The 10,966-nt window shown below is 34.8% G+C and overlaps 2 protein-coding genes across 3 annotated transcripts in view; both read left to right on the top strand.

Annotated features, from left to right (window-relative positions):
* The first annotated feature begins 1,792 nt into the window (after positions 1–1,792).
* Positions 1,793–8,726, top strand: LOC107600050 (U3 small nucleolar RNA-associated protein 15 homolog). The gene is made up of 11 exons (XM_016291818.1): positions 1,793–1,928; positions 2,326–2,464; positions 2,625–2,717; positions 3,371–3,555; positions 3,691–3,869; positions 6,397–6,522; positions 6,717–6,852; positions 6,964–7,045; positions 7,149–7,304; positions 8,374–8,475; positions 8,569–8,726. Exons 2-11 carry the CDS (start codon positions 2,375–2,377, stop codon positions 8,704–8,706), a joined length of 1,287 nt encoding a protein of 428 aa, XP_016147304.1. The 5' UTR covers positions 1,793–1,928; positions 2,326–2,374; the 3' UTR covers positions 8,707–8,726.
* Positions 8,727–10,532: 1,806 nt separating this feature from the next.
* The window catches only part of LOC107600067 (calumenin-B-like), a 3,640-nt gene continuing 3,206 nt past the window's right edge, over positions 10,533–10,966 (top strand). For both annotated transcript variants that reach the window (XM_016291851.1, XM_016291843.1), the window contains exon 1: positions 10,533–10,633. The gene's annotated coding sequence lies outside the window, so the exon portion shown is untranslated. The remainder of the gene's footprint in view (positions 10,634–10,966) is intronic.

Consider the following 10,966-nt stretch of genomic DNA (forward strand, 5'->3'; position numbering starts at 1 on the left):
CCACCACACACAGATGTGTCAAGGAATTTGGCTACAGTTGTCGTATTCCTCTTGTTAAGCCACTCCTGAACCACAGACAACGTCAGAGGCGTCTTACCTGGGCTAAGGAGAAGAAGAACTGGACTGTTGCCCAGTGGTCCAAAGTCCTCTTTTCAGATGAGAGCAAGTTTTGTATTTCATTTGGAAACCAAGGTCCTAGAGTCTGGAGGAAGGGTGGAGAAGCTCATAGCCCAAGTTGCTTGAAGTCCAGTGTTAAGTTTCCACAGTCTGTGATGATTTGGGGTGCAATGTCATCTGCTGGTGTTGGTCCATTATGTTTTTTGAAAACCAATGTCGCTGCACCCATTTACCTAGAAATTTTGGAGCACTTCATGCTTCCTTCTGCTGACCAGCTTTTTGAATATGCTGATTTCATTTTCCAGCAGGATTTGCTACCTGCCCACACTGCCAAAGGCACCAAAAGTTGGTTAAATGACCATGGTGTTGGTGTGCTTGACTGGCCAGCAAACTCACCTTGTCAAGAGGAAAATGAGAAACAAGAGACCAAAAACTGCAGATGAGCTGAAGGCCACTGTCAAAGAAACCTGGGCTTCCATACCACCTCAGCAGCGCCACAAACTGATCACCTCCATGCCTCGCCGAATTGAGGCAGTAATTAAAGCAAAAGGAGCCCCTACCAAGTATTGAGTACATGTACAGTAAATGAACATACTTTCCAGAAGGCCAACAATTCACTAAAAATGTTTTTTTATTGGTCTTATGTAGTATTCTAATTTGTTGAGATAGTGAATTGGTGGGTTTTTGTTAAATGTTAGTCAAAATCATCACAATTAAAAGAACCAAAGACTTAAACTACTTCAGTCTGTGTGCATTGAATTTATTTAATACACAAGTTTCACAATTTGAGTTGAATTACTGAAATAAATGAACTTTTCCACGACATTCTAATTTATTGAGATGCACCTGTATAAGGTGAAGTTTCCAGGCCCCAGTCAAGATATTATCTTCAGTAAATACGTCCTGTTTGGAGAACTTTTTTCTCACTTTACTCTTTCATTTGGGTCACAAATAAACATGCTGTACATTCCTGTTGACACATTTACCTTTGTGACCTCTCAACACTTCCTCTGAAAATATTGGGTTTAGAGGTAAAAAAAATTTATTGACTACAGTATAATGGCAAAAACGATTTAATATTTTGTACAACTTTTTATTATTTTGTTAAAATATGCATTCATATATTGTGAAGATTCCAGGCTCCAGGTTAAGATACTGTTTTTTTTCTTCTTCAGGAAATCAAGTCCTGTTTGGAAAATGTCATCAATAAGAAAGTGAAGAAAACTTATTTTTCTCGCTGTACTCTTTAATTTGGCTCACAAATATATATATATATATATATTCACCCTTTTTTTAAATAAATGTGTAAATATTTGGGCTGACATTGCAAAAAAAAATTTAATGTAAGTTGCATGATTTTGTATACATATGTATGTATTTATTCCAAGGACTATAATGGAAAAGCTATTTTATGTTTTATACACCTTTTATATTTTTCTTAAAATAGCCTGTGCCTTAATATAAGGTGATGTTTCCAGGCTCCAGCTCAAGATACTCTCTTTAGGAAATCAAGTCCTGTTTGAAAAATGTCATCAATAAGAAAGCGAAGAAAACTTATTTGATCAATTGCTGTTGCGTGTCACATTTAGCAACCTTTGTTTTAACATTCGCAAAGAAGACAGCAAAATAGCTCAGTTTGTCGAGGATCGTGTGTGCAATAAAGTTGGTTCAAAACCGGAAATGTGACGTCACACAATGGCGGCCTCCATGTGGCTGTAGAATCAACGTGATTTTGCTCATGTTTTCTAATCTGTAACGTTAAGAAAAAACATCCAAAAAATAGTTTAAAAATCGGTGGAAGCCATAATAAGGTAAGCTATACCTTATAATATTTAGATGAAAAGATCTTGCTTATTGAAAACAAACCTACAAGAGTTAAACTCCTGTCATAGATATAGATATATATATATAACTTTCCAATGTGACTGTCTTTTTATATTTATTTATATATATATGAAATATATCGGTAAGACTTACAAATGTGTCATTTGTAAATGTTATTGTGAGTCACTGAAAATGTAGTAATCAAAAACATTTATGTATGATCAAGATGAGATCCAGACAGTTCTGATTTATTCCAAATCTGAAGTCTGTGAACCTGTGCTATGAACTTATTTTGTGTAACGTGCCAATGCCTTCTATTCGTTGTGTTGTATGCATTATGAGCGTATGAATGTAGAAGTCACCTGAAGTGTTGTTATATTGCAGGTCCACAGAGGGAACCTGCTTTAGCTGAGAACCAGTGTTTATATCTGAGATGGCTTCATTTAAACCCACCAAAGTCCAGTCCCTTCCTAAACTAGGAGAGAACGTAACAGAGGATACGCTGTACTGGAAGAATTACAAGGTTTGAGATGTGTTGACACACAATGGTTTTTCAGCATCAAGAGATTTAGTTTATAATTTATATGTCCAATGGAAAGTGTATATCTTGGGTGTTTTGATTAGTCAACATTTTTACAAGTTTTTTTCCAGTATTTATTTACAATCTGCGTTTTGTCTTTCAGTCTCCCGTGCAAATAAAAGAGTTTGGTGCTGTAACAAAGATCGACTTCTCTCCTCTCCCACCTCACAATTATGCGGTCACGGCCTCCACCAGAGTGAGTCCGTTTAGCATTCAATTTCTTTCATATTGATATATTCATGTATTCATTTTCACTTTTATTCAAAGTGGCGTATAGAGCTTTTTTTTCTGTATGGTTGTATCAGTTCTCAGTCTCATGCCTATTATTATATTTATATATATATATATATAGAGAGAGAGAGAGAGATTTAAATGATAAAGTATTTGATATACAGCGTTAAATTATGCTGATTTTAATTTCAAATTATGAATCCAGTAAATAGAATTACAAAAAAGTTTTAAATGTTATTTAATGTTATGTGTATAAATATCCTGTCATGTTTATTGTATGAATATATTAAATAGTATGTATGCAGTGTGTTTATATGTATATTATTATTATTATTAATGATAATAATACTAATTAGTTGTTACATTTGGAATTATGGGGAAAAAGGGAAAACAACTGTAAATACAGTAATGCAGTAAACATTACTTATATCCAATGAGAACCTTTATTAATAATAAATAATCCGAAGTACAAATAAGTCTAATATTCATATGCATTACAGTGCAGATGATTTGAGGAGAAAATGTGGTTCTTAAAACTACCTTTCAGGCAACATTTGTCTTGTTTTTGTGAGATTCACTTGCATGCGATATTGTTGATATTATAATGTTCTGCATCAGATCCACGTATATGGACTTCACTCTCAAGAGCCCATACGGAGCTTCACACGTTTTCGGGATACAGCGTATGGAGGAAGCTTCAGAGGCGACGGGAAGCTTTTAGTGGCAGGAAGTGAAGAGGGTCTCATCCGTCTGTTTGACATCAGCGGCCGAGTGGCTCTCAGACAATTCACAGGACACTCCAAGTATGACTAATAATTGCTAATAAATAATGTTCAATGACTTAAATCCCTCAAATCACATTTTTCCCCCCTGTAAAGCAGCTCTGTCAGCAGTTCTGTTGTCTTAAGTGTGTCTTTTCTGCTATCTCAAATGTGTAGGGCGGTACACATGACCTCGTTCCTGTCTGACGGGTTTCGTGTGGTGTCGGGGTCTGATGACCTGACGTGCCGTGTGTGGGATGTTCCCAGTGCTGTTGAGCTCAGCTCAATAACTGAACACACAGACTATATCAGAGCTCTCGCCCCCAGCAAACTCAACCCAGATCTGTTTGTCACAGGTAACCACCTTTAATTCTCATCTGCACCTCACAGATGATCATTGCCAGATCTGTAGGTTAGAAATCAAATTAGGCAGAAATCAAATAAAAATAAAAACTTGTTTCGTTTCATATTAGTCTGTGAGGTTAAAAGTACATTTGTGGGACCTCGGGACTTGCTTGACCAATGGAGTGTCTGAAAATATTATTTTCACCACTATTTTAGCAATACGGAAATCACATTCCTCACCATTTACTAATTGATTTTGACATTACTAATTCAATATTGATATTATGTTTTATGTCTTCTCGTGTTTTAATATTATGCCTATAAATATCCTGATACATCTAATGTTTGAATGCATTAATTTCATATACAGTGCTGCTTGAAAGTTTGTGAACCCTTTAGAATTTTCTGTATTCCTGCATAAATATGACCCAAAACATACTCAGATTTTCACACTAGTCCTGAAAGTAGACGGAGAACCAAATCAAACAGATGAGACAAAAATATTTTCTTTGTCATTTATATATTCAGAAAAACGATCGAATATTGTGTATCTGTGAGTGGCAAAAGTATGTGAATCTTCAGGATTAGCAGTTAATTTGAAGGTGAAATTAGAGTCCATCAGGTGGCATTGCCTGCCCTGCTTTATTTAGAGAACAGGGATCTATCAAAGTTTGATAATGTTTGTGGAAGTGCATCATGGCATGAACCAAGGAGATCTCTGAGGACCTCAGAAAAAGAGTTGGTGTTGCTCATCAGGCTAGAAAATGTTACAAAGCTATCTCTAACAAACCCACAGTCAGACAGATTGTGTACAAATGGAGGAAATTCAAGACCTCTGTTACCCTCCCCGACCAACAAAGATCACACCAAAAGCAAGATGTGTAATAGTCTGTGAGGTTGCAAAGGACACTGAACAACCATGGTGTGCATGGCAGAGTTGCAAGAAGAAAGCCACTGCTCTCCAAAAAGAAAATCACTGCCCATCTGCAGTTTGCTAAAGATCATGTGGACAAGCCAGAGTGCTACTGAAGAAATGTTTTGTGGACGGATGAGACCAAATTGGAATTTTTTGGTTTAAATGAGCTGCGTTATGTTTGGAGAAAGAAAACACTGCATTCCAGCATAAGAACCGTAGCCCATCTGTGAAACATGGTGGTGCTAGTATCATGGTTTGGGCCTGTTTTGCTGCATCTGGTCCAGGATGGCTTGTCATCATTGATGGAACAATGAATTCTGAATTACTCCAGCAGATTCTAAAAGGAAAATGTCAGGACATCTGTCCAAGAAGAGAAATTGGGTCATGCAGCAAGACAACGACCCCAAGCACACAAGTCATTCTACCAAAGAATGATTAAAGGAGGACAAAGTTAATGTTTTGTAATAGCCGAGTCAAAGTCCAGACCTCAATCCGATGGAAATGTTGTGGAAGGACTTGAAACAGGCAGTTCATAGGAGGAAACCCACCAACACGAAGCGGTTCTGCACTGAGGAATGGGCTAAATTTCCTACAAGCCGTTGTAGGAATTCTAAAGGGTTCGGAAACTTTCAAGCAACATATACATAATAACATCTAAAATAAAATACGTTTTTTAAGCAAGGATGCATTAAATTGACTATGTGTCAGTGAAGACATTTATAATGGATTTCTATAAATGTTGTTATTTTGAACTTCGTAATCATAAAGAATCCACAGAAATATTAAACCGTTTTCGACACAGATAATAATAATCAGAAATGTTTCCGGAGCATCAAATCTGCATAATAGAATGATTTCTGAAGGATCATGTGACACTGAAGACTGGAGTAATGATGCTGAAAATTCAGTTTTGATCACAGAAATAAAAAAATATATAAAGTAAGTTAAGTAGCAAACTGTTATTTTGAATTTTAATTATAGTTCGCAATATTGCTGTATCTTTGATCAAATAAATGCAGCCTTGGAGAGCAAAAGAGACTTTGAAAAACATTTTTTTTTAAATTATCAATTTAAATGATAGTGTACATTTAATATTAAGAAATATATGTGACCCTGGACCACAAAACCAGTCATAAGGGTCCATTTTCTGAAATTGAGATGTATACACCATCTGAAATAAGCTGGTGTAAAAGCTGAATAAATAAGCTTTCCATTGATGTATGGTTTGTTAGGATAGGACAATATTTGGCCGAGATACAACTATTTGAAAATCTGGAATCTGAGGGTGCAAAAAAAATCAAAATATTGAGAAAATCGCCTTTAAAGTTGTCCAAATGAAGTTCTTAGCAATGCATATTACTAATCAAAAATTAAGTTTTGATATATTTATGATAAGAAATTTTAAATTGACTTAATATCCTAATGATTTTTGGCATAAAAGAAAAATCGAAAATTTTGACCCATACAAACGTTTTTTTGGCTATTGCTACAAATATACCCAAGTCACTTAAGACTGGTTTTGTGGTCCAGGGTCACATATAATGTTCATAGATATAAATGTATAGGTTATCGTTTGTACAGTAGTTGATGTTTGCCCTGAATGCCGGTCGTCTCCGTTGCAGGTTCGTATGACCACACAGTGAAAGTGTTTGACATGCGGTCAGGGAGCAGTGTGATGACCATGCAACACAGCCATCCTGTGGAGTGTGTGCTGTTATATCCGTCAGAAGCCCTGCTGGTGTCCACAGGTGAACAACACTCGTAATCTAACCACACCATGATTAGTAATGCTTAGAACCATTTATTCTCATAGCTCATAATGCAGAAATATACTGTAGACTTGGTGCATTAATGTAGTTTTCATCTGATGTGCTATTTTATGGCAGCTTGAATGTGGCTTTTCTAAAAAAACGGTTGAAATAAGGTGGTGTATGTGTTACAGGAGGGCGCTATGTGAAAATTTGGGACCTGTTGAAAGGCGGACAGGAGCTTGTTTCTCTTAAGAATCATCACAAAACAGTTACGTGTGCATGTCTGAGTTCTGTAGGCAACAAACTGCTCACAGGATCACTGGACAGGTATGTCTGCATGTGTGAGCCATAAAATGCTATAAAGTGCTTCTTTGTGCATTTCTGTCAGCCTGTTGTGAGAAAGTTGGATTTATTTGTTGTGGTTGCTTTTGATTTTAGGCATGTCAAAGTGTATAACTCCTCTTATAAGGTTGTACATAATTTCGACTGTGATGCATCCATCCTCAGTATGGCTGTTGCGGTACGTTTAGTTCATTTACACAAAGAAATCTATAAATGTGAACTTAATGTGATGTTTCATTTGCGCTTTAATTGAAGTGTTGCTTATTGTGGTTCTCCTCTAGCCTGATGATGAAGTGGTTGCTGTGGGGATGACCAATGGTGTGCTGAGTGTCAGGCACAGGAAACACAAAAAAGACAAAGAGACGTTAACTAGTCGAAGGCGACGGGGCCCGTCATACCGGGTCTTTGTCAAGGGGAAGAACTTTGTGCCCAGACAGGTGATTTTTTATTGTTTTCTTTTCTTTTTTCTTTGCGAATTAATCAATAAATTGATTAATTAGATTTTTTTTAATTTGCTAACATTTCACAAGAACGTTGTGTCCAAACATGTGATTTTTATTTTGTTTTATTTTAATTTTTTTTCCCAGAATGAATGAATCAATTAATTTTAATTACGTATTCATTTTATTAATTTTTTCTGAACGAATGACTCAATGAAGTTTAATTACATTTCTTATTTGCTTACATTTCACAAGAGCTTTGTGCCCAAACATGTGATTTTTATTTTATTTTATTTTTCTGAACGAATCGATCAATTAATTATTTAATTACATTTCTTATTTGTGACCCTGGAGCTCAAAACCAGTCTTCGGTCGCTGGGGTATATTTGTAAATTTCCTACTGTAAATATATTAAAACTTAATTTTTGATTATTAATATACATTGCTAAGAACTTCATTTGGACAACTTTAAAGGCGATTTTCTTAATATTTAGAAATTTTTTTTTTTTTTTGCACCCTCAGATTCCAGATTTTCAAATAGCTGTATCTCTGCCAAATATTGTCCTATCCTAACATATTCAGATGATGTATAAATCTCAATTTCGAGAAATTTACCCTTATGACTGGTTTTGTGGACCAGGGTCACATTTGCTAACATTTCACAAGAACCTTGTGCCAAACCATAATTTTTATTTTCTTTTATGAATTTTTCTTTTAATTAAATCTCTTATTTGCTAACATTTCATAAGAAGTATGTGGTCAAACAGGGGATCTTTATTTTATTTTATATTTTTGTTTGCTTTTTCAGAGCGAATCAGTGATTTTAATTATTTTAATAAAATGTCTTATTTGCTAACATTTCAGCTAAAATTGGTCTCTAATATAGCTATTCTACAGCTATATTCAAATGTAAGCTATATAAATTAAGATATCTTCGTAAAATAAGAAGCCATGTATACTGAGCCTTGTATTTTCATATGAGACTGTTTGAATGAACCTGTGTACTTCGTTTTTGCTGCATAGTTTTCTTCAGTTGTGTCTTACAGTCTTTTCATGTCTCTTTTAGGATGATTTCTTGGTCTGTAAACCAGTGAAGCAATATCTACAGAAATATGACAAACAGCTGAAAAGCTTTGAGGTGTCCAAAGCGCTGGACACTGCTCTGCAGGTGAACACACACTCGTGTGGATATAATGCAGTTTGATGTATGCTGTGACTGTTCAGATGAAGATATCGGTATATGTTTGTGCATGTTTCACAGACATGGACACGCACCAGTAAACCAGAGGTGACCGTAGCGGTTATCATAGAGCTCAATCGCAGAGGAACTCTGAAAAATGCTCTCGCAGGACGAAATGAAGAGAGCTTAACCAAGATCCTCAACTTCCTTCTCAAGTGAGTAAATCTCTCACATCTTTTCCGACACGCACATAGTCTTATGACTTCAGACTCCCATACAAAACACAATAGCTCATAAACAGTTGGAGGGGGAAATTTATGAACACTTCATAATTAAATTTTAAAAAATTACATTTAATATACAGATGTAGTACAGCCTCATCTGAAATGATTCTGGGGGACTTGAAGTTCTTCAGCGTAGGAAAGGTTATGGAATTTTCCAAGATTACAAAATTTTCCAATTTGCTTGTAGTTCTCAAAACTGTTTTTGGGTGAATGGGTTATATTTCACTTTAAAAATGTATAGATTAAAAGAAAATGTAATTTGCATAAAGGCAAAAAGAGTATATTTTGGTACATTGTTTTTATTATTTATTTATTTTGCGTTTTAAGGTTTTTGACATTTAAATGTATTTCATGTTTTGAGTTTTGTTCTCGTTATTCTAGCTGATGATGATTACTGTTATACTATATACTACTATTTTTTTAGATTACATAAATACTGCCATGTGTATATTTAATTTTAAATAATATCCTTTTCACATTTCAGTAATGAGAAATGCAAAAGTCTTAAAGGAAATTTAATGGTATATATATATATATATATATATATATATATATATTATGTATATATATATATAATGTAAATGTAGAATTGTAAATGTTATGGCAAAGGGCTAATCGGACGATCATTCAGTGGCTGACAGAAGTTAGCACAATATGACTTGTATATTACAACTTCTTCTTTTGAGTTTTATGGCGGCAAACGAAAGGTGCATTCCCGCCGCCTACTGGGCTGGAGTGTGGACCATTGATGGAATAGGAAGAACTAAATAAAAAAATAACATTATATAATAATAAAAAATGTATATTGAAACTTATTTATATTAAAATCTTTAAAGCACTAATCTGATTATTGCTGACCTTGTGTGTAACCACAGATGTATGGATGTATATCATTATATAAAATGTTTTACTGAGTATAGTTTTGTATAATTTTTGCATAATATAAAGACAATTCAGTATCCTCATGAAATTTTTATAAAATGAATTGGTCATTTTGGTTTAATGTGGCATGCAAAAGATGCATGAAACTACTTGAAATAATTTACTATCAGTAATGCTTTGACTTATGATGTGATGCGGGAGGGCCAATTGAAAAATTCTGATCCCTATTATTACTGTTGTTATTTAATGATGTGTTCTAATATATTTGTAAGTCTGGGTTAAGTTTTAAAATACGTTTAAGGTCCATTTATTATCTTCACATTATTGTCAGGAGTCAAATATGATGTTAAAACAAGACAAAATAAAAAAATTAATTTATAAGGCTTAGATTTATATTTAGATATGCAGTAAAATGTTTTATTTTAACTTTTATTAAACCTCTTTAAAAACAGTTATATATCAAGATATATTAACAAAAATCAATAATAAATACAGAAATATAAAAATATATACAAGATATATATACTGCAAGCAATTTAGAGTTTTAAGGCACTCTTAAGGTTTTATTTCAATCATTTAAGGATTGAAATAAAAGCATTTTTAAATGCCTTAAAACTTTTGAGCAACTTTAACAAATCTAAAGTTGTGTAAATAAATTGTACCTATAATCAAACTATAATTAAACAAATACTGCAGAAAGATGAGCCTTGAGGACGTGGCAGTTCTAACCCAATGACATAATCACGTTTGGATTGAAGCGGACCAATAGCCTAGCGACTCAGACGACGTCTGCACGGGCGGTCCTGAGTGAAATTCTCAATCTGATTGGTCCGTTAAACGAGGTCTGAGCGTTATCTCCAATCTGATTGGTCAGTTGAGAGGGCCCTCCAAAGGAAGTGTCTCCCAATTTCCCAAACTAGTTTGACATCCGGAGTTATTGAGATCAGTCGGGCGGTGAGAAACGCTACAAAATTCACCAGGTAAAGTTGCAATTTTGCAATAAAACACAGAACCGTTCATTCATATGTTCTCTGATATGCAGTGTTATGCTAAGCTATTTTATTTATGTCGTTTGAGAGTTGCGGGCATTTGCACGAGGCTTAATGTGTGGAATTTTAAATGATGTTTGCATGTCTAAATACTGGGGATATTCATTCAAAAAATGCAATATAACACTTTATTACACTAGTATCAGGGTTGTGTGTGTGTGTGTGTGTGTGTGTGTGTGTGTGTGTGTGTGTGTGTGTGTGTGTGTGTGTGTGTGTGTGTGTGTGTGTGTGTGTGTGTGTGTGTGTGTGTGTGTGTGTGTGGGT

Source organism: Sinocyclocheilus grahami, unplaced genomic scaffold (genome assembly GCF_001515645.1).
Source record: "Sinocyclocheilus grahami isolate Dianchi unplaced genomic scaffold, SAMN03320097.WGS_v1.1 scaffold14.1, whole genome shotgun sequence".
NCBI lineage: Eukaryota > Metazoa > Chordata > Actinopteri > Cypriniformes > Cyprinidae > Sinocyclocheilus > Sinocyclocheilus grahami.